Source organism: Schistocerca cancellata, chromosome 1, assembly GCF_023864275.1.
Source record: "Schistocerca cancellata isolate TAMUIC-IGC-003103 chromosome 1, iqSchCanc2.1, whole genome shotgun sequence".
Classification (NCBI taxonomy): domain Eukaryota; kingdom Metazoa; phylum Arthropoda; class Insecta; order Orthoptera; family Acrididae; genus Schistocerca; species Schistocerca cancellata.
The window spans coordinates 1,275,673,516-1,275,696,058 of record NC_064626.1 but is presented as its reverse complement, the minus strand read 5'-3'; the positions used below and the strand labels follow the sequence as shown (position 1 = coordinate 1,275,696,058).

Here is a 22,543-nt window from a genome sequence, read left to right as displayed (position 1 = left end):
TCGCTTCACGCGCCCGGGTTCCCGGGTTCGATTCCCGGCGGTGTCAGGGATTTTCTCTGCCTCGTGATGGCTGGGTGTTGTGTGATGTCCTTAGGTTACTTAGGTTTAAGTAGTTCTAAGTTCTAGGGGACTGATGACCATACATGTTAAGTCCCATAGTACTCAGAGCCATTTGAACCATCTAAGACAGCCAGACTATTGGAACATACTGAATGTCATAACAGATAATGTGTGACATACGTTAAACGAATCATATAAACAAGAACAAACACATACTCAAATAAGAGCAAACACAGAAACACGGGAACAGGGTACTTGGAATGGCAGAGACACAGACACAAACACAGAAATAGACTCAGACGCTGAAACGGATACAAACAGTGAGATTAATATACCGACCTAGATGCAAGATAACACTAAATTAAGAGTCAGAGAAATAGATCAACTTTCATCTCGGTATACGCAGAAAGATCTCGAGTAATATGTGTAATTTAAATGATATGATTGTTATTAAGCTTAGATCAAATAATATCTGTAATGAAAACGATTCACTTGGTTATTAATCACAGATAAGGTTGTACCTTACGGACAACACAAACCTTCGCACAACATGTACAAATATGGAAGTCAAAGATGCACGAATAATGTACCAATTATGCCCTTGTGTAAATCAAATATGACCTGTGAGAAATGTAATATAAGAGTAATACAAGACACGCCTGTATATATAAATTTATCAAATGAGTATAAAAGATACTTTGTATGCTAACGTTAATTAGATTAGGAAATCAGACACTTAAAGTAGTAAAGGAGTTTTGCTATTTGGGGAGCAAAATAACTGATGATGGTCGAAGTAGAGAGGATATAAAATGTAGACTGGCAATGGCAAGGAAAGCGTTTCTGAAGAAGAGAAATTTGTTAACATCGAGTATAGATTTAAGTGTCAGGAAGTCATTCCTGTAAGTATTTGTATGGAGTGTAGCCATGTACAGAAGTGAAACATGGACGGTAAATAGTTTGGACAAGAAGAGAATAGAAGCTTTCCAAATGTGGTGCTACAGAAGAATGCTGAAGATTAGATGGGTAGATCACGTAACTAATGAGGAAGTATTGAATAGGATTGGGGAGAAGAGACGTTTGTGGCACAACTTGACCAGAAGAAGGGATCGGTTGGTAGGACATGTTCTGAGGCATCAAGGGATCACCAATTTAGTATTGTAGGGCAGCGTGGAGGGTAAAAATCGTAGGGGGAGACCAAGAGATGAATACACTAAGGAGATTCAGAAGGATGTAGGTTGCAGTAGGTACTGGGAGATGAAGAAGCTTGCACAGGATAGAGTAGCATGGAGAGCTGCATCAAACCAGTCTCAGGACTGAAGACCACAACAACAACAAACGTTAATGTGACAGGCTTGATGATTTGTCGAGCCCTCACACCATGAGATAGCTAGGTTGTGGGATCTCTAACACAAATCTACGTATTTTCGTATTCTCTTTTATTTCTCCTTCTTAAATGCAAGATTCTTATTATTTTAGAAAATTTTTCAGAATTTATAATATGTCATAAAGGGATAATATGCGGTAACCTCTTTCTATCTTCCTAAATTTCTGTCTTTTGTTCATAAACCGATAATTTTAAGATTCTCGTCTACAATTACTCTTAAGTCTATATGTATTTAAAGCTTTTTGTTGTTAATCCTTATTACAAACAAGAAATATTAAATAAGTTCACACGTACAATTTCATACTGTGAAAATAAGACCTGTCTTACTAACTAGACAGCAGCTCATTTGTAAATGGCAGCAGCAAATAAATAAATAAGTTCTTCTGTGAGTATTGTACGTGATTGCCTACGTTTCACGAAATTTGTTTATCAATAGATAAACTGTATTCCGATTAGGAACTTAAACATCAAGCAGTTTCTCTTGAAATAATCTCCTTAATGGATGCACTGATTCTGTACATATGTATGAATTATACATGAATACCCGATCGCGAGTAGAATCCTTATATTTCGCCATTTCAGTTGAAACACTTTCACACAATACATAGTGTTGCGTCGTCTAAGAAACAACTGCTACCTGTGCGAGGTTTCTACACAAACAAAAAGGTCTCGCAGTGGAGGGGAAATATGCTCCACACCAGAACCGCCGCCGGCTGGCTGCGGATGAGGCGACAAAATCCCGCCTGTGCAGTAGTGATCACTCTCTATAATACATAAAGGGTATCTCACGATTCCTATTGCAGGCTTGAAGGGGTTGTACAGGGGACTTTGCAGATAACCTTTTGATAAAGAGCACTTGTTCGGAAGCGCACCACTTGGATGCAAAATAACTCTGAAGATAGAATCACTTTAAAATCTCCCACTTCACGGTACGCAACAGTGGACACACTGAGCTCTGACCTGTGTGCTCTTTAGCAGCTCATGGCCTGGGCAGTGTTTCGAGTATTCGCAATTGGGTGCTTTCTTGTCTGACGAAAGACGTCCCCTGCAGAGCAGCACCACAGCCCAACCCTCCCTGTTCCAGACGTTCCAGTTTCTCGCAGCCGTTGTCCAGAGTGTAGTCGGACGAAAACGGCATTTCATGTCTCCCCAACAGATCAATTGGTGGGAGTCACTATTCTTGCTCCGAGTTATTTAATGGTTTAGCTGCCAACAGGTAGGTGACTCTACTTAAAGCAGAATTGTGCCCATGCAGGTGTTATGCGAGCAACAAATAACACCGTTTGCTCTGTTAACAGAATGCATCTTTTTTACCAACTTGCAGCATGCTGAGCATGAAAAATAGGTCTGGAAATTGTTTTATAATGGTTGCAGCCTCTTCATAAATCACATTGAGAAGTACACTCCTGGAAATGGAAAAAAGAATACATTGACACCGGTGTGTCAGACCCACCATACTTGCTCCGGACACTGCGAGAGGGCTGTACAAGCAATGATCACATGCACGGCACAGCGGACACACCAGGAACCGCGGTGTTGGCCGTCGAATGGCGCTAGCTGCGCAGCATTTGTGCACCGCCGCCGTCAGTGTCAGCCAGTTTGCCGTGGCATACGGAGCTCCATCGCAGTCTTTAACACTGGTAGCATGCCGCGACAGCGTGGACGTGAACCGTATGTGCAGTTGACGGACTTTGAGCGAGGGCGTATAGTGGGCATGCGGGAGGCCGGGTGGACGTACCGCCGAATTGCTCAACACGTGGGGCGTGAGGTCTCCACAGTACATCGATGTTGTCGCCAGTGGTCGGCGGAAGGTGCACGTGCCCGTCGACCTGGGACCGGACCGCAGCGACGCACGGATGCACGCCAAGACCGTAGGATCCTACGCAGTGCCGTAGGGGACCGCACCGCCACTTCCCAGCAAATTAGGGACACTGTTGCTCCTGGGGTATCGGCGAGGACCATTCGCAACCGTCTCCATGAAGCTGGGCTACGGTCCCGCACACCGTTAGGCCGTCTTCCGCTCACGCCCCAACATCGTGCAGCCCGCCTCCAGTGGTGTCGCGACAGGCGTGAATGGAGGGACGAATGGAGACGTGTCGTCTTCAGCGATGAGAGTCGCTTCTGCCTTGGCGCCAATGATGGTCGTATGCGTGTTTGGCGCCGTGCAGGTGAGCGCCACAATCAGGACTGCATACGACCGAGGCACACAGGGCCAACACCCGGCATCATGGTGTGGGGAGCGATCTCCTACACTGGCCGTACACCACTGGTGATCGTCGAGGGGACACTGAATAGCGCACGGTACATCCAAACCGTCATCGAACCCATCGTTCTACCATTCCTAGACCGGCAAGGGAACTTGCTGTTCCAACAGGACAATGCACGTCCGCATGTATCCCGTGCCACCCAACGTGCTCTAGAAGGTGTAAGTCAACTACCCTGTCCAACAAGATCTCCGGATCTGTCCCCCATTGAGCATGTTTGGGACTGGATGAAGCGTCGTCTCACGCGGTCTGCACGTCCAGCACGAACGCTGGTCCAACTGAGGCGCCAGGTGGAAATGGCATGGCAAGCCGTTCCACAGGACTACATCCAGCATCTCTACGATCGTCTCCATGGGAGAATAGCAGCCTGCATTGCTGCGAAAGGTGGATATACACTGTACTAGTGCCGACATTGTGCATGCTCTGTTGCCTGTGTCTATGTGCCTGTGGTTCTGTCAGTGTGATCATGTGATGTATCTGACCCCAGGAATGTGTCAATAAAGTTTCCCCTTCCTAGAGCAATGAATTCACGGTGTTCTTATTTCAATTTCCAGGAATGTATATATATATTTTTTAATTTCTTGACGCTGACTAATTTCGGACACTTGTGTCCATTCTCCAACCATCCGTGGTCCCGTGGTCAGCGTGAGCAGCTGCGGAACGACAGGTCCTTGGTTCAAGTCTTCCCTCGAGTGAAAAGTTTACTTTCTTTATTTTCGCAAAGTTATGATCCGTCCGTTCGTTCATTGACGTCTCTGTTCACTGTAATAAGTTTAGTGTCTGTGTTTTACGACCGCACCGCAAAATCGTGCGATTAGTAGACGAAAGGACGTACCTCTCCAATTGTAACCGAAAACATTTGATAACAAGATCATTGGTCAACCGATTCCTCCACAGGAAAACACGTCTGATATATTCTATACGACACTGGTGACGGCATGTGCGTCACATGACAGAAATATGTTGTCGGCACACCTAACTTGTACACTTGGCGAATGGGTAAAAAGATTCTTCTACCTTGCCCGATTTAGGTTTTCTTGTGGATGTGATAATCACTCCCAAAAAGTGATGAAAACATAAGAGTTTGTCACATAAACTGAAAATAAAAAGTTAAAATTTTCACTCGAGGGACGACTTGAACCAAGAACGTTTCGTTCCGCAGCTGCTCACGCTAACCACGGGACCACGGCACTCGTGTGCTTACACTTACCTTGATGTTACCTATCTTTCGCATGGACTACTCAGTTTGTATATTTTGCTTATTTTTTCATAGTTCCACACAACTTCTTCCTGTTTTCTCGATCGATCTGTGTTCAGTTTTTCAAGGCCTATCCACTGTGCCAACTTGTAACTAATTCTGAGGGGGGTGCGATGGGGAGGTTCCCTTGTAAGTAACCCCTACAGCCCCTAGAAACCTGTTACAGAAACTGAAACTGTGTAAATGATCAGGGTGTGACAGTAGCCCATCAGTAGACATTCAACTTGACAATGGCCAAGCTTCTGCATTTATAGCCACTGGTGACAATTGGAAGTTCGAAAATATTTTATTCAATTTTAACGCCCCGAGACTGAGCATTCTTGCATTGTAAAACGTGTCTTTATAGAATCTACGTTGCACACAGGCAACTAAGCGTGACCTTCCTTGGCTGATACTCCCACGTTTGTAGACGTACGCATGTTAACTGCTGCTGCAGCTGCTGTGTTTGGTGTTGGCAGGTGTACTACCCGATCGTGTTCAGCCTGTACAACCCGCACGTGGTGTACACCCTGCAGGGCCGGCCGCTGCCCCCGGAGGCGGAGCAGCTCGTCATCTCCCGAGACACCGGCTTCTGGCGGGACTTCGGCTTCGGCATGACCTGCCAGTACAGGTGAGAGAGACAGCACACCCGCCGCCACCCTCGTTTACTCTACAGGCCGCGCCACGGCACTGGCGAACCTCAGGACAGGCATAGAACTGGTGGGACAGGCTGCCGCACACCGCTACACCTGTCCAACACATTGTGTGTTCCTAACATACCGTTACTACTCTACGACGTTCTAACTGCTGGTACTCCAAGTTCGCTGCCGACTGGTGCAGCAGACACCTGTGTAGTTTCTGTGTCAGGGGTAGGATCTGTTTTGTTTGAAGTTGTTCAGGTAGAACGCTAAGCATTTCAGGAGGCAAAGGAGGACTAACAAGGGGACCACGTGGCACTCTGATTATGGTATGTGAAGTTTAGAGCTCAAATATCAATTCCACAAAGCAGTTCGATGCAAGTTTCAAAAATTCTCGAGAAAATCGACATTCAACTTTTTCGAGCGACTTTAGTAACTAAAAATAAGGTCGCCTTTCCACAGGCAGCTTGGCTTTGTGGCAGAGTGCTTGCCAGCAAAGTAGGCCGCCTGCGTCAGATTTCTGTCTGCTATAAATTTCAAAGCAGAGGTGCATGTCTTACGAGCATTTCCGTAAAGTGTAAAATGCATAAAGATGGGAAAAAATCGGTAGCGCTCGAGACTCCTAGTCGGTGAATCGCTGGTTAGAGTCTGGTGTAGATCACTATTTTTCGTTTTTTTCGTTCGTCTCGAATACCTTTGTCATTTAAATACAACGTTCATAAAATATATACTAATTAACATATATCTAATTGTCATTTCTATGAAAAACGCACGTCAGCTTATCTCTACTTACATATCACTCACAAAAACCGAGTTTTCGTTGCGAATATAAATTCTTAATTTCCGATCTTTTCTTTAAAGGTGCATTTTCCACTAGAATTAACATTAAGAGTGAAATTTATAAAGATAAGATCATTACAAATCATTTTCATCTTTATCTATTTTACTCTTCATTCTAGTAGAAAATGCAGTTTTTTTAGAAAACTATGGGTAGGAATGGAACCTGTAACCTCCCCCTCACTTATCGACCTTAATGACAGTGAAAAATTAAACCGCGTGTACCTAATGGAAATTTGGGAAAAGCAATCGTCACCGAAGTTAATTTGTCGGTAAAGAGGGAGGGAAGGGTTACATTTAAATGAAAGGAAAAATGCAAATGAAACTGGTGGAAATTAATTTTGGAAAGGGGTAAAGTTAATAAAGAAAGTAAATATGCGGCCGTTACGTTAACAATTAACTAGCGGTAATTAGATATTTGAGATTTGGGGGAAATTACGGTCGCCAATCCTAAGGACAATTACTATAGTAACTGAAAAAGAAAGGTTATTACACATATAATTAGCACTAGAAGCATGGCAACTGAAGGTTGACACGTGTAGTGAGAAAACTGAAAGTTTGTCAGAAGTAATAAATTTCGCTACACTCTGACTTGATTTAGCAAAAGAATTAATAAAACCGGAAAATCGAAAGTTAATTTAGTGACTGAAGTTAATAGTGAGCTTTCTTTCTGAAGCACATCGAAATTCAGTGAAATACGGTTAGTCTTGGACTACCTCAACAATCATTTCAAAAGCTACTTGAATCTACGCAATTTAGAAATAAGAGATTTAACTTTGATCTTGAATTAAATGATTCTGAACAATTAACAATAGTAAAATTTAGCATGTACCAAGCTGAGCTGTAGTCACAGGTAAGCTAAAATATGGTGACAAAACTCGCACTCATAATTTGTGCTTGTGTAATCTAAATATTGTAGCCAGCTATGAATACTTTAACTGAACTTTGAAATTAAAGTAGTGAAATGGAATGATTGTATTTTAATGCTGGCGTCTGAATTTGAGCGACACTCGGGTTCATTCCGGAAAAGGAAGGGACCCTGCTTGGTAAAGCAATTGGGACAATGAGCAACAAAGGTTCATGCTACATTGCTGTAATTTTGTGATTTGAACAGTTTTAAAAGCTGAGGTCTGCCATACAGTTCTAAAACTTTACGTGCTTCCTGTCTTCCTTGTTGGTTGATTGAAGGTTTGAAGCCGCCGATCGAGGAGGTGTCGACTGTCACTCATTGTCGGCTGTTGCTGTTGCAGAAGCTGGATGTTGGCGCGCCTCCTTCTCGACACGGTCACCAGGCGAAACGGGCTCTTGATGTGCGCCAGCTAATGCTTCCCGTCCGCGACACTGTGTCAGAAACTATCATAGCAAGTCGAGCGCAATTACATGCTGCCAAACCCGAAAGCGCGGCAACTCGCGGGAGCGTCACACAACACACCTGCTCCACTCGCTACTCCAGGCAGACTCTCCCTCTTCCCGTGCTCCACGCGACAGAGTTAACACTACCAGAGATCCTAAACACTTTGGTTCTCCACACGACCTATCGATGTATTCGTTCGATAGCATAGTTTTCCCTAGGCCAGACCCAGCATATAAATACAAATAATATTCACAAAACAAATCAACATAAATGCATATATATATATCGCCATCGTAGCAGACAAGCAGTCTACAACAGCGCCACCCTCCCTTTCCACATCTCGATCTTGCTATGTAGTATTAAAGTCTCTCATGAAATTTCGAACTGGATATTTTCGAGAATTCTTGGTAACTGTTTAGTTGCACAGATATTTGAGTTCTGACCATAAGTACAAAACATTTTTAAAAAAAAAAATTTGCTTGCCGTGTGGACTTGTAAGTGTTATAGTGATCAGTTTTCGTTACTGTCACGTTACAATGCTGGTTTAACTAGTGACTAATATGCAATCTTATCCAGCTTCTTTTTTACATTGCAGAAAACAGTAAATTGTCCGTCTTGTTAATAATCATCTCGGAGCCAATTTCCAGGGCACAGTTATGGCTTTTCGACAAAAATAACATTTGCAGGTGGAGTGCTTCAGGTGTGAGTTAATGCATCTCACCAATAAGTAGGTTATCGACCTGCAGGCTGCGTTAGTCGTGTGCAGTATGTCATCAAAAGTATCCTGACACCCCCAAAAACACACTTTTCTCATAAGGTGCACTGTGCTGCCACCTACTGCCAGGCACCCCATATCAGCGACCTCAGTAGTCATTAGACATCGTGAGAGAGCAGAATGGGGCGCTCCGCGAAACTCACGGACTTCGAACGTGGTCAGGTAATTTGGTGTCACTTGTGTCAAACGTACGTACGCGAATTTCCACACTCCTAAACATCCCTAGGTCCATTGTTTCCGATGTGATAGTGGAGTGCAGACGTGAAGAGACATGTACAGCACCAAAGCATACAGGCCGACCTCGTCTGTTGATTGACAGAGACCGACGACAGTTGAAGAGGGTCGTAATGTGTAGTAGCAGACATCTAAGGTAATTGGGTGTCACTTGTGTCAAACGTACGTACGCGAATTTCCACACTCCTAAACATCCCTAGGCCCATTGTTTCCGATGTGATAGTGGAGTGCAGACGCGAAGAGACATGTACAGCAACAAAGCATACAGGCCGACCTCGTCTGTTGATTGACAGAGACCGACCACAGTTGAAGAGGGTCATAATGTGTAGTAGCAGACATCTATCCAGACCATCAGACAGGAATTCCAAACTGCATCAGGATCCACTGCAAGTACTATGACAGTTAGGCAGGAGGTGAGAAAACTTGGATTTCATGGTCAAGTGACTGCTCATAAACCAAACATCACGTCGGTAAATGCAAAACAATACCTCGCTTGATGTAAGGAGCGTAAACATTGGACGATCGAACAGTGGAAAACCGTTGTGTGGAGTGACGAATCACGGTACAGAATGTGGCGATCCGATGGCAGGGTGTGGGTACGGCGATTGACAGGTGAACGTCATCTGCCAGCGTGTGTAGTGCCAACAGTAAAATTCTGAGGCGGTAGTCTTATGTTGTGGTCGTGTTTTTCGTGGAGGGGGCATGCACCCCTTGTTGTTTTGCGTGGCACTATCACAGCACAGGCCTACATTGATGTTTTAAGCATCTTCTTGCTTCCCGCTGTTGAAGAGCAACTCGGGGATGGCGATTGCATCTTTCAACACGATCTAGCACCTGTTCGTAATGCACGGCCTTTGGTGGAGTGGTTACACGACAATAACATCCCTGTAATGGACTGTCCTGCATAGAGTCCTGACCTCAATCCTATACAACATCTTTGGGATGTTTTGAAACGCCGACTTCGTGCCTGGCCTCACCGACCGACATCGATACCTCTCCTCAGTGCAGCACTCCGTGAAGACTGAGCAGCAGTAGAATCGTCCTGTAATCCACTTCAAATGCCGGTTCTCTAAATGTTCTGAATAGTGTTTTTCGAAAAAAAAACGTAGCCTTCTCTCCAGGGATTCACATTCGAGACCCTGAAGCATCTTCGTAACATATTCGAACCTACCGGTAACAAATCTAGCAGCCCGCTTCTGAACGGCTTCAATGTCTTCCTGTAATGTAACCTGGTGCGGATCCCAGATGCTCGAGCAGTACTCAAGAATAGGTCGAACTAACATCCAATATGCGGTCATCATCCCTAAAATTCTCCAAATAAACCGAAGTCAGCCTCTCGCCTTCCCTACTGCAATCCTCCTCATGCTCGTACCATTTCATATTGCTTTGAAACGTTACGTCCAGATATTTAAACGACGTGACTGTCTCAAGCAGGCCTCTACTGATGATGTATTCGAACGAAACAGGAATGTTTCTTCTACCCAGCTAGGTCAGGGCTGTAGGGAGGATGAGGTAACACTGTCCTACCCTGTTTTGCGATGTGCTCAGCAATCCTCAGACTTGCGTGGGGCCGAGCTTTATAGGTCGATTCTTTAAGGAATCAGAGATTTACTGGTATAGACTCAACAGTGTTGATGTAAGACCCATTAAAAATAACGAACAGTTTTCGACGTTAGGGATAGAGACTTTTCTTTAATTATCCATCTACATCTACATCTACATCTACATGACTACTCTGCAATTCACATTTAAGTGCTTGGCAGAGGGTTCATGGAACCACAATCATACTATCTCTCTACCATTCCACTCCCGAACAGCGCGCGGGAAAAACGAACACCTAAACCTTTCTGTTCGAGCTCTGATTTCTCTTATTTTATTTTGATGATCATTCCTACCTATGAAGGTTGGGCTCAACAAAATATTTTCGCATTCGGAAGAGAAAGTTGGTGACTGAAATTTCGTAAATAGATCTCGCCGCGACGAAAAACGTCTTTGCTTTAATGACTTCCATCCTAACTCGTGTATCATATCTGCCACACTCTCTCCCCTAATACGTGATAATACACCCTTTCGATGTCCCCCGTCAATCCCACCTGGTAAGGATCCCACACCGCGCAGCAATATTCTAACAGAGGACGAACGAGTGTAGTGTAAGCTGCCTCTTTAGTGGACTTGTTGCATATTCTAAGTGTCCTGCCAATGAAACGCAACCTTTGACTCGCCTTCCCCACAATATTATCTATGTGGTCTTTCCAACTGAAGTTGTTCGTAATTTTTACACCCAGGTACTTAGTTGAATTGACAGCCTTGAGAATTGTACTATTTATCGAGTAATCGAATTCCAACGGATTTCTTTTGGAACTCATGTGGATCACCTCACACTTTTCGTTATTTAGCGTCAACTGCTACCTGCCATACCATACAGCAATCTTTTTTAAATCGCTTTGCAACTGATACTGGTCTTCGGACGACCTTACTAGACGGTAAATTACATCATCATCTGCGAACAACCTAAGAGAACTGCTCAGATTGTCACCCAGGTCATTTATATAGATCAGGAACAGCAGAGGTCCCAGGAGGCTTCCCTGAGGAACACCTGATATCACTTCAGTTTTACTCGACGATTTGCCGTCTATTACTACGAACTGCGATCTTCCTGACAGGAAATCACGTATCCAGTCGCACAACTGAGACGATACGCCATAGGCCCGCAGCTTGATTAGAAGTCGCTTGTGAGGAACGGTGTCAAAAGCCTTCCGGAAATCCAGAAATACCGAATCAACCTGAGATCCCCTGTCAATAGCGGCCATTACTTCGTGCGAATAAAGAGCTAGCTGCGTTGCACAAGAACGATGTTTTCTGAAACCATGCTGATTACGTATCAATAGATCGTTCCCTTCGAGGTGATTCATAATGTTTGAATACAGTATATGCTCCAAAACCGTACTGCAAACCGACGTCAATGATATAGGTCTGTAGTTCGATGGATTACTCCTACTACCCTTCTTAAACACTGGTGCGACCTGCGCAATTTTCCAATCTGTAGGTACAGATCTACCGGCGAGCGAGCCGTTGTATATGATTGCTTAGTAGGGAGCTATTGTATCAGCGTAATCTGAAAGGAACCTAATCGGTATACAATCTGGACCTGAAGACTTGCCCGTATCAAGCGATTTGAGTTGCTTCGCAACACCCTAAGGTATCTATCCATCACAATAGCGCGCAGTTGCAGAGTGCAGCACCCCTGATCAGATTAGACAGGGAGTGGGCGTTCAAACAGAAAATTAAGTTATTCATGAAGTAAAACAGTTTTTTCCTAGTACAGATTACAGGTGGGCTTGCCCAAAGTGGTTTGCAAGGCTGCTAATCAGTCGTAGCGGCGTAGACAGATGTTCACTTTCAGAGATATACCTTTGCCCAAATTAGGACCTATGTTCACAAAGGAGTCAGGAAGGGAAGACATTCTAGATAACTACATGACGATGCCAAAGAGTACATGTGGCTGGCGCTCTTCGCCGGCAAGTAGCAACAAACACACGACTCCTCGACCACGTTCCCTGTTGGCTACACACAGTGGGTTCGAAGGGGTAGGTTTGTTGTCAGTGGTTCAGCGTCACGGACATCCTCTGCTAAGGCGTCGATGTTGCTTCGCTTCTACGCCACCACAAATTATAATTGAACAGTACAAGAAAGTACCATAGTGGAAAACTCAAGATAATAATTAGACCAGCTGGGTAACCTATACAGCAGTGCAACATCAACATCTACATCCACATACATACTGCGGAAGCCACGAGACAGTACATATCAGATGGTACCTGTTCCACTCGCAATTGGAGAGAGGTATAAACGGCTATCTACTTGCTTCTGTACAGTCCCTTATTTCTCTTATCTTCATGGTCCGTATGCGAGATTTGTGTTCGTGGCAGCTAGATCTTTCTATAGTCCAACGCAAATATCGATTATCTATTCTCAATAGCGTTTTGTAAAAAGAATGTCTTGTTTCCTACGAGGATTTCCATTTGAGTTCTCAGAGGGTTTTAGTTGTGATCGAACCTACTTGTAACAAATGTAGCACCACATCTTGAAGTACCTTGATGTCTTTCTTTGATCTGATGTAATGGGGGTGGTCCCAGACATTCGAGTAGTACTAACGAATGGCTCGCTCAGCTGTTCTGTAGTCGGTTCCTGTATAGATGAGCTAGACTATCCAGGATCTCTCCCAATAAACCCACCATTCGACCATCCCTACAACCGACCTTACTTCTTCACTCCATTTCAAGTAGCTTTCAACGTTACTCAGAAATATTTGACATGAGTTATCAACGAACACACCACTAATACTTTATCTGAAAATGTATATTTATACTCGGTGTTTCCGTGATGATGTTAAGAACTTTCAGAGATTATGGAGAAGGGTAGGGTATCAGCTTGAGGTAAAGGACCTTGGTCCGGAAACGACCCAGTCGGAAGTTATAAGTGAACGTCGTTCTGCTTACTGTAACAGTGGAATACGTGTACCAATATTGTTGTTGCTAAGATTTTAGGGCAGGTAACTTTCAGACATTATAGTCTGAATCAAAACAAGAAGAAAAGGTCTGGTAAACATGAGCACCTGTTCATCTTCGACACTGTGAAATACATCCACTGCAACTCTTAGGTCTCCATGTTTTTTGCAGGCGGTAATACGGACCAAATGAAGAAGGAAAATTCCAGCAAATATTTGCTCCAAAATACATATCTTTTGAATTATGGACACTTGTTCAGTAGGAGAGATGTGTTTCACAGTAAAGAAGATGAGCATGTGTTCATAGATCTTAAGTATAGATTTTATACCTCATGTTTACTACACAATTTTTTCATGTCCTGGTCCGTACTGGCTTGTCAGAAAGTTCCCTACCCTACAATCTTAGCAACAACAGTGCCAGAACATATATTCCACTGTCAGATGTATCAGAAGGATTTTCACTTATAACGTTCGACTCGGCCGTTTCTAGTCCCGGATGATTCCACAAACTGATACACTACTGGCCATTACAATTGCTACACCACGAAGATAACGTGCTACAGACGCGAAATTTAACCGACAGGAAGAAGATGCTGTGATATGCAAATGATTAGCTTTTCAGAGCATTCACACAAGGTTGGCGCCGGTGGTGACACCAACAACGTGCTGACATGAGGAAAGTTCCCAACCGATTTCTCATACACAAGCAGCAGTTGAAAATCGTTGCCTGGTGAAACGATGTCGTGATGCCTCGTGTAAGGAGGAGAAATGCGTACCATCACGTTTCCGACTTTGATAAAGGTCGGATTGTAGGCTATCGCGATTGCGGTTTATCGTATCGCGACATTGCTGCTCGCGTTGGTCGAGATCCAATGACTGTTAGCAGAATATGGAATCGGTGGCTTCAGGAGGGTAATACGGAACGCCGTGCTGGATCCCAACGGCCTTGTATCACTAGCAGTCGAGATGACAGTCATCTTATCCGCATGGCTGTAACGGACCGTGCAGCCACGCATCGATCCCTGAGTCAACAGATGGGGACGTTTGCAAGACAACAACCATCTGCACGAACAGTTCGACGACGTTTGCAGCAGCATGGACTGTCAGGTCGGAGACCATGGCCGCGGTTGCCCTTGCCGATGCATCACAGACAAGAGCGCCCGCGATGGTGTATTCAACGACGAATCTGGGTGCACGATTGGCAAAACGTCATTTTTAAGGATGAATCCAGGTTCTGTTTACAGCATCATGATGGCCGCATCCATGTTTGGTGACATCGCGGTGAACGCACATTGGAAGCGTGTATTTGTCCTCGCCATACTGGCGTATCACCCGGCGTGATGGTATGGGGTGCCACTGGTTACACGTCTCGATCACCTCTTGTTCGCATTGAGGGCACTTTGAACAGTGGTCGTTATATTTCAGATGTGTTATGACCCGTGGCTCTGCCCTTCAGTCGATCCCTGCGAAACCCTACATTTCAGCAGGATAATGCACGACCGCATGTTGGAGGTCCTGTACGGGCCTTTCTGGATACAGAAAATGTTCGACTGCTGCCCTGGCCAGCACACTCTCCAGACTTCTCATCAACTGAAAACGTCTGGTCAATGGTGGCCGAGCAACTAGCACGTCACAATACGCCAGTCACTACTCTTGATGAACTGTGGTATCGTGTTGAAGCTACATGGGCAGCTGTACCTGTACACGCCATCCAAGGTCTGTTGGACTCAATGCCCAGGCGTATGGAGGCCGTTATTACGGCCAGAGGTGGTTGTACTGGGTACTGATTTCTCAGGATCTATGCACCCAAATTGAATGAAAATGTAATCACATGTCAGTTCTATAGTATAATATATCTGCCCAGTGAATATCCGCTTATCATCTGTATTTCTTCTTGGTGTAGCAATTTTAATGGCCAGTAGTGTATATTTACACTTATCATCCGTTTAAGTTTCTAGCATTTACACGGAATCAACCTGTATTTTTCCGGCGTTTAAAAAACATGTCATTCATCATTCTGAATAAATATTCTACCCAAGTCATCCTGTATGATCGTAGAGTCACTTAAAGAAGGCACTGTCCCAAAGACAACACCGTCGTGACGAAACAGTCGCAGGTTACAGATAACAGAGTAAAATGTAGAAAATAATAAATGGTTAGTAGCAGCAGCAGCAGTAGTTTTGCCACCAGCATTTGTTCGCCGCAGTGAGAGGGGAACGGTACACGTTTCATCCCACACAGCCGCGCAGTCCCGGTCGCACTGTTTCTAAAACACCCCCAGCCACGGCGGGCCCGCTGCGCGTCGACGACCGGGCCGGACAGTAATTAAAACCCGGCGTCGCGGCGCCACGTGTGGCGGCGTCGGCGTCGGCGTCCTCCAAACGGCGTCGAGGGCTGCTGGGACGCCACAGGGCGCAGGGCGGGGGGGGGGGGGGGAGGTGGTGGGACGGATGACCCAATTACAGCGCGACTCCTCGCCCCTCCCCGTTAATTATTCTGCCACAGCGCGCAGCGCCGCGCCGGGCTCCGTCGCTTTTTTTTTACACTCGCTTTTTTTTTTAGCTCACGGCAGGTGGCGCCAGCTACGGGGTGGGCTGCAGGGCTGCCAACCTCACCGCGACACGCCGCTCTCTCCTGCATTTATAATTTAAAGGTCGCCGCTAATTATTTACATCGCTGTCCCCACACCAGGCCTCCACAATTTACTGGTCTCCGGTGTTTTTCTGTTTAATAAATACAAAATAAAGGCATCATACGCGCTGGCTCTGCCCAGCCCTGTTAAATTTATCCAGCCTTCCAACGTCTCTCACCTGAACCATCTCTCTCTCTCTTTCTTTTTTGCATTACACACACACACACACACACACACACACATTTAAATAACGCGACATATGTAGGTCTTGCATTAAGTAACACTATAGGCCGACCGCTGGTGGCCGAGCGGTTCTAAGCGCTTCAGTCTGGAACCGCGCGACTGCTACGGTCGCAGGTTCGAATCCTACCTCGGGCATGGATGGATGTGTGTGATGTCCTTAGGTTAGTTAGGTTTAAGTAGTTCTAAGTTCTAGGGGATTGATGACCTCAGATGTTAAATCCCATGGTGCTCAGAGCCATTTGAACCATATTTTTAACACTATGGTGCAGTGCACAGTGGATCAGCAAAGGTAAACGTCTAATTTTTTGGTCTGCATTTATCAGCCAGAGTGGCCTACTGACCATCCAATTTAAAGCCCATAATTGTAAGAAAATACTAACCAGCTGTGTACATTCCAATCTGAGAGTAGAGTGTTCAACAGTAGCAGCTTAAAGTGTGCACATAGACTGTATACATCGTTTAGTGTCACGGTATTCTTACATGCTTCTGAGCATAAGTGAACAATAGCCGTTTGTCTGTTTTTAGTAAAGACATTTATTTTGCTGTAAGAGTTTGTGTGTTTTTAGACCACTGTACAGAGTCAGTTCAACTTCTTGGGTTAGTGTTACACTACTTGTGGTACAGACAAAAACTGATTAAAAACGGATAGCGACTGCAGCTGTTGCGTACAGGTGCTCGGTAATTGGCAACTGCCTACAAACAGCTGTACGCTGTGTTGACCACGGTGGACATACATTACTGGCCATTGAATTTGCTACACCGAGAAGAAATTTAGATGATAAATGGGTATTCATTGGACACATATATCATACTAGAACTCACATGTGATTAATTTTCACGCAATTTGGGTGCATAGATCATGAGAAATCAGTACCTAGAACAACCATCTCTGGCCGTAATAACGGACATGATACGCCTGGGCATTGAGTCAAACAGAGCTCCGATGGCTTGTACAGGTACAGCTGCCCGTACAGCTGCAACACGATACCACAGTTCATCAAGAGTAGTGGCTGGCGTAATGTGACGAGCCAGTTGCTCGGCCACCATTCACCAGACGTTTTCAATTGGTGAGAATTCTGGAGAATGTGCTGGCCAGGGCAGCAGTCGAACATTTTCTGTATCCAGAAAGGCCCGTACAGGACCTGCAACATGCGGTCGTGCATTATCCTGCTGAAATGTAGGGTTTCGCAGGGATCGAATGAAGGGTAGAGCCACTGGTCGTAACACATCTGAAATATAACGTCCACTGTTCAAAGTGCCGTCAGTGCGAACAAGAGGTGACCGAGACGTGTAACTAACAGCCCCCCATACCATCACGCCGTGTGATACGCCAGTATGGCGACTACTAATACACGCTTCCAATGTGCGTTCACCGCGATGTCGCCAAACGCGGATGCGGCCATCATGATGCTGTAAACAGAACTTGGATTCACCCGAAAAAATGTTTTGCCAGTCATGCATCCAGATTCGTCGTTGAATACACCATCGCAGGCGCTCCTGTCTGTGATGCAGCGTCAACGGTAACCGCGGCCATGGTCTCCGAGCTGATAGTCCATGCTGCTGCAAACGACGTCGAACTGCTCGTGCAGATGGTTGTTGTCTTGCAAACGTCCCCATCTGTTGGCTCAGGGATCGAGACGTGACTGTACGATCCGTTACAGCCATGCGTATAAGATGTCTGTCATCTCGACTGCTAGTGATACGAGGCCGTTGGGATCCAGCACGGCGTTCCGTATTACCCTCCTGAACCCACCGATTCCATATTCTGCTAACAGTCATTGGATCTCGACCAACGCGAACAGCAATGTCGCGATACGATAAACCGCAATCGCGATAGGCTACAATCCGACCTTTATCGAAGTCGGAAACGTGATGGTACGCATTTCTCCTCCTTACACGAGGCATCACAACAACGTTTCACCAAGCAACGCTGGTCAACTGCTGTTTGTGTATGCGAAATCGGTTTGAAACGTTCCTCATGTCAGCACGTTGTAGGTGTCGCTACCGGCGCCAACCTTGTGTGAATGCTCTGAAAAGCTAATCATTTGCATATCACAGCATCTTCTTCCCGTAGGTTAAATTTCGCGTCTGTAGCACGTCATCTTCGTGGTGTAGCAATTTTAATGGACAGTAGTGTATTTCAGGCTGTTGCCCTGGGCTGCGGTGGCTTTGGGGCATCTGAGACAATTTCTTTGTTACTTCTGGGCCCTATTTCGTTGTCTGTGATTCCTGTTGTTGCAGCGCATTCCGATTCACATGTCCCTGACGGTGAACAATCGCAAATCTCTGGGTGGAAGGCAAAAGTGTGTGCCGGTCTCACGGCTGTGCTCTTACGCCTTAAAAATAGACGTGAGATGTTGCCCACTGCTGAAAATTCCTCCACAAGCTCAATGAGATGCGTTCTCATTTTAGACAGGAGACAGTTCGTTATAGCAGTTTGGAGAAAGAAAATGTTAATACAGTAGTAGTTAGCTGCAGGAGCGTCTATGCATAGTCTTGGAGCTAGTTTCTCTTATAAATGGTAACAATGCCCACATAGTGCTAGGGACAGAAAGCTGGCTGAAACCAGATGCCAACAGCAATGAAGTTCTGAGCTCAGACTGGCCTGTGTATGGCAAAGATAGGATTAACGGTAGTGATGGAGGTCTGTTCATACCCACAAAAAATATGTTTCTATCTAGTGACGTAATACAGATTCAGAATACGAAATAATTTTGAGTGATTACAAACGTTGAAGCTTGTTCGAAAGTGGTCACTGGGCACTTTTGTAGAGCCCTTGTTTTAGGAGGATTAGAGGCTTAGCTGTTAAGGGGAAGGCCGGCCGAAGTGGCCGTGCGGTTAAAGGCGCTGCAGTCTGGAACCGCAAGACCGCTACGGTCGCAGGTTCGAATCCTGCCTCGGGCATGGATGTTTGTGATGTCCTTAGGTTAGTTAGGTTTAAGTAGTTCTAAGTTCTGGGGGACCAATAACCTCAGCAGTTGAGTCCCATAGTGCTCAGAGCCATTTGAACCATTTTTTGTTAAGGGGAAACTTGGAGAATATTTCATGTAAATTTCCTGGTAACTCCGCAGTACAAGGGGGAAGTTTCAACTTACCAGCTACAGACAGGGAGAGTCAAATGAACAAGGCGGGTGCTATGGACAGGAATCAAGTGAAATTTTTCTAAGTGTCTTATCCTCGAACAGTTAATCGGAGAACCGATTCGTGAAGGTAACATTTTAGATACGCTTTTGACAAACTGACCTGAACCATTACGACTCAGTTAGTGCAGAACAGGGAATCAGTGACATTAAGGCCGTTACAGCAACGCTAAATACGGCTACAAACAGCAATAGAAAGAAGGATAGGAAGATCTTTCTGCCTGACAAGGGCCGCAAGAAACATGTTTCAAATTACTTGAACGGCCAGAATGAAAATTTCGTCTCCAGTACTAACAACGTCGAGCATCAGTGCAGAAATTTCAAGAGCGTTGTATAATGCGCTTTAGACAGGTATGAGCGGAGCAAAGTTGTGAGGGATGGAAAATATCCGCCACAGTTGGACAGTGGTGTTTATAAAGCTGCTACGAAAACAAAGAGAGCTTCGCTTCACATTTAAACACAGCAAAACGAAAGTCAAACGAAGCCAAAATTAGCAAAAGGAGTGCCGTGCGTGAAGCGTTCAACGAAATCGAAAGCAAAATTCCGTCTACCGACTTGACAGAAGATCCTAAGAAGTTTTGGTGTTATGTTAAATCAGCAAACGGATCGAAGCCATCTGCCCAGACATTCACTGAGCATAATAGCACTCAAACGAAGGGACGACACAGTTTTTTCAAAACTGTTTCACACAGGAATATTGCATCCCCGTATCTCCTTTATATCGTCGCGTGAACGACAAGCATGACTGTTATCGAAATAAGTGACCGTGAGATAGAAAAACAACTGAAGTCACTCAACAGAGGGAAGCACAGTAGACCTGACTATATACAAATCCGATTCTACAAAGAATATGCGAAAGAACTTGCCACTTTTTAGCAGCATGTACCGTAGGTCTCTAAAGGACCGAATTGTCTCCGATGATTGCAAAAAAAAGAAAAAAAATCATAGGCCTTTCCTGTTTTCAAGTAGGGACAAACGCACAAAATTATAGACATATACAGGGTGTTACAAAAAGGTACGGCCAAACTTTCAGGAAACATTCCTCACACACAAAGAAAGAAAGTATGTTATGTGGACATGTGTCCTGAAACACTTACATTCCATGTTAGAGCTCATTTTATTACTTCTCTTCAAATCACATTAATCTTGGAATGGAAACACACAGCAACAGAACGTACCAGCGTGTATTTCAAACACTTTGTTACAGGAAATGTTCGAAATGTCCTCCGTTAGCGAGGATGCATGGAATTGGTCCGCCTCTAACAATCCATCGGTCACCTAATCTGTTGTTGAGAAGCGTACGAACACTTCGACTGAAATGTGCAGGAGAACCATCGTGCATGAACCACATGTTGTGTCGTACTTGTAAAGGCACATGTTCTAGCAGCACAGGTAGAGTATCCCGTATGCATTCATGATAACGTGCTCCATTGAGCGTAGGTGGAAGAACATGGGGCCCAATCAAGACATCACCAACAATGCCTGCCCAAACGTTCACAGAAAATCTGTGTTGATAACGTGATTGCACAATTGCGTGCGGATTCTCGTCAGCCCACACATGTCGATTGCGAAAATTTACAATTTGATCACGTTGGAATGAAGCCTCATCCGTAAAGAGAACATTTGCACTGAAATGAGGATTGACACATTGTTGGATGAACCATTCGCAGAAGTGTACCCCTGGAGGCCAATCAGCTGCTGATAGTGCCTGCACACGCTGTACATGGTACGGAAACAATTGGTTCTCCCGTAGCACTCTCCGTACAGTGACGTGGTCAACGTTACCTTGTACAGCAGCAACTTCTCTGACGCTGACATTAGGGTTATCGTCAACTGCACGAAGAATTGCCTCGTTCGTTGCAGGTGTCCTCGTCGTTCTAGGTCTTCCCCAGTCGCGAGTCATAGGCTGGAATGTTCCGTGCTCCCTAAGACGCTGATCAATTGCTTCAAACGTCTTCCTGTCGGGACACCTTCGTTCTGGAAATCTGTCTCGATACAAACGTACTGCGCCACGGCTATTGCCCCGTGCTAATCCATACATCTAATGGTCATCTGCCAACTCCGCATTTGTAAACATTGCACTGGCTGCAAAACCACGTTCGTGATGAACCCTAACCTGTTGATGCTACGTACTGATGTGCTTGATGCTAGTACTGTAGAGCAATGAGACGCATGTCAACACAAGCACCGAAGTCAACATTACCTTCCTTCAATTGGACCAACTGGCGGTGAATCGAGGAAGTACAGTACATACTGACGAAACTAAAATGAGCTCTAACATGGAAATTAAGCATTTCCGGACAAATGTCCACATAACATCTTTTCTTTATTTGTGTGTGAGGAATGTTTCCTGAAAGTTTGGCCGTACCGTTTTGTAACACCTTGTATATCTCTGACGTCGGTTAGTTGTACAATTTTGGAACTTTTTTTATACTTGCGTGTTATGACATTTAGGAGAACGAAAAATCTCCTCTTTTGGAATGAACACGAGTTCCGAAACCGATGATGGTGTGAACCCAGCTCACTCTGTCCGTCCACGAAATCTAGAAGGCGGTAGATACCGGCACCCGGGCAGGCGCTGTGTTCCTTGACTTCTGCAAGGCGTTCGATGCCTTTTCGCACTGACACCTAGTGAGCAAAATTCGAACGTAGGGAACATCAGACCAACTGTGTAATTGGACTGAAGAGTTTCTAGCAAAGAGGGCACAGCATGTCATTCTCATTGGGGACTTAGAGCGTATCCCAAAGGAATGTTACGGGGCCACTAGTTTTCGCAGTATATATAAATGACAGGATAGACAATATCGGAAGTTACATGAGGATTTTCGCAAATGATGTTGTTTACAGAAAAGTCGCAACGCTAGAAAATTGTTTCGAAATGATGATGATGATACATACATAAATGTCGTGTGACTAGGGCCTCCCGTGGGGTAGACCGTTCGCTGGGTGCAAGTTTTTCGATCTGACGCCACTTCGGTGACTTGCGCGTCGATGGTGATGAAATTATGATGATTAGCCCTGAGCCGAGAAAACATCCGACCCACCCGGGAATCGAACCCGGGCCCTTAGATTTAACATTCTGTCGCGCTGACCACTCAGCTACCGGGGACGGACATGATGATGCTGATGATGATGATGATGATAATGATTGGTTTGTGGGGCGCTCAACTGCGTGATCATCAGCACCCGGTTTGGAAATGATGAAAGACCTGCATAAGATCGACGCTTGACGCAGGGC

The 22,543-nt window shown here is 45.1% G+C and overlaps 1 protein-coding gene across 1 annotated transcript in view; it reads left to right on the top strand.

The window, feature by feature from the left end:
• LOC126146307 (chondroitin sulfate N-acetylgalactosaminyltransferase 2) overlaps positions 1–22,543 on the top strand; it is a 158,872-nt gene that overhangs the window by 89,241 nt on the left and 47,088 nt on the right. Inside the window, exon 6 of the mRNA XM_049915615.1 lies at positions 5,425–5,576. Coding sequence (XP_049771572.1) covers positions 5,425–5,576 — 152 coding nt within the window. The remainder of the gene's footprint in view (positions 1–5,424; positions 5,577–22,543) is intronic.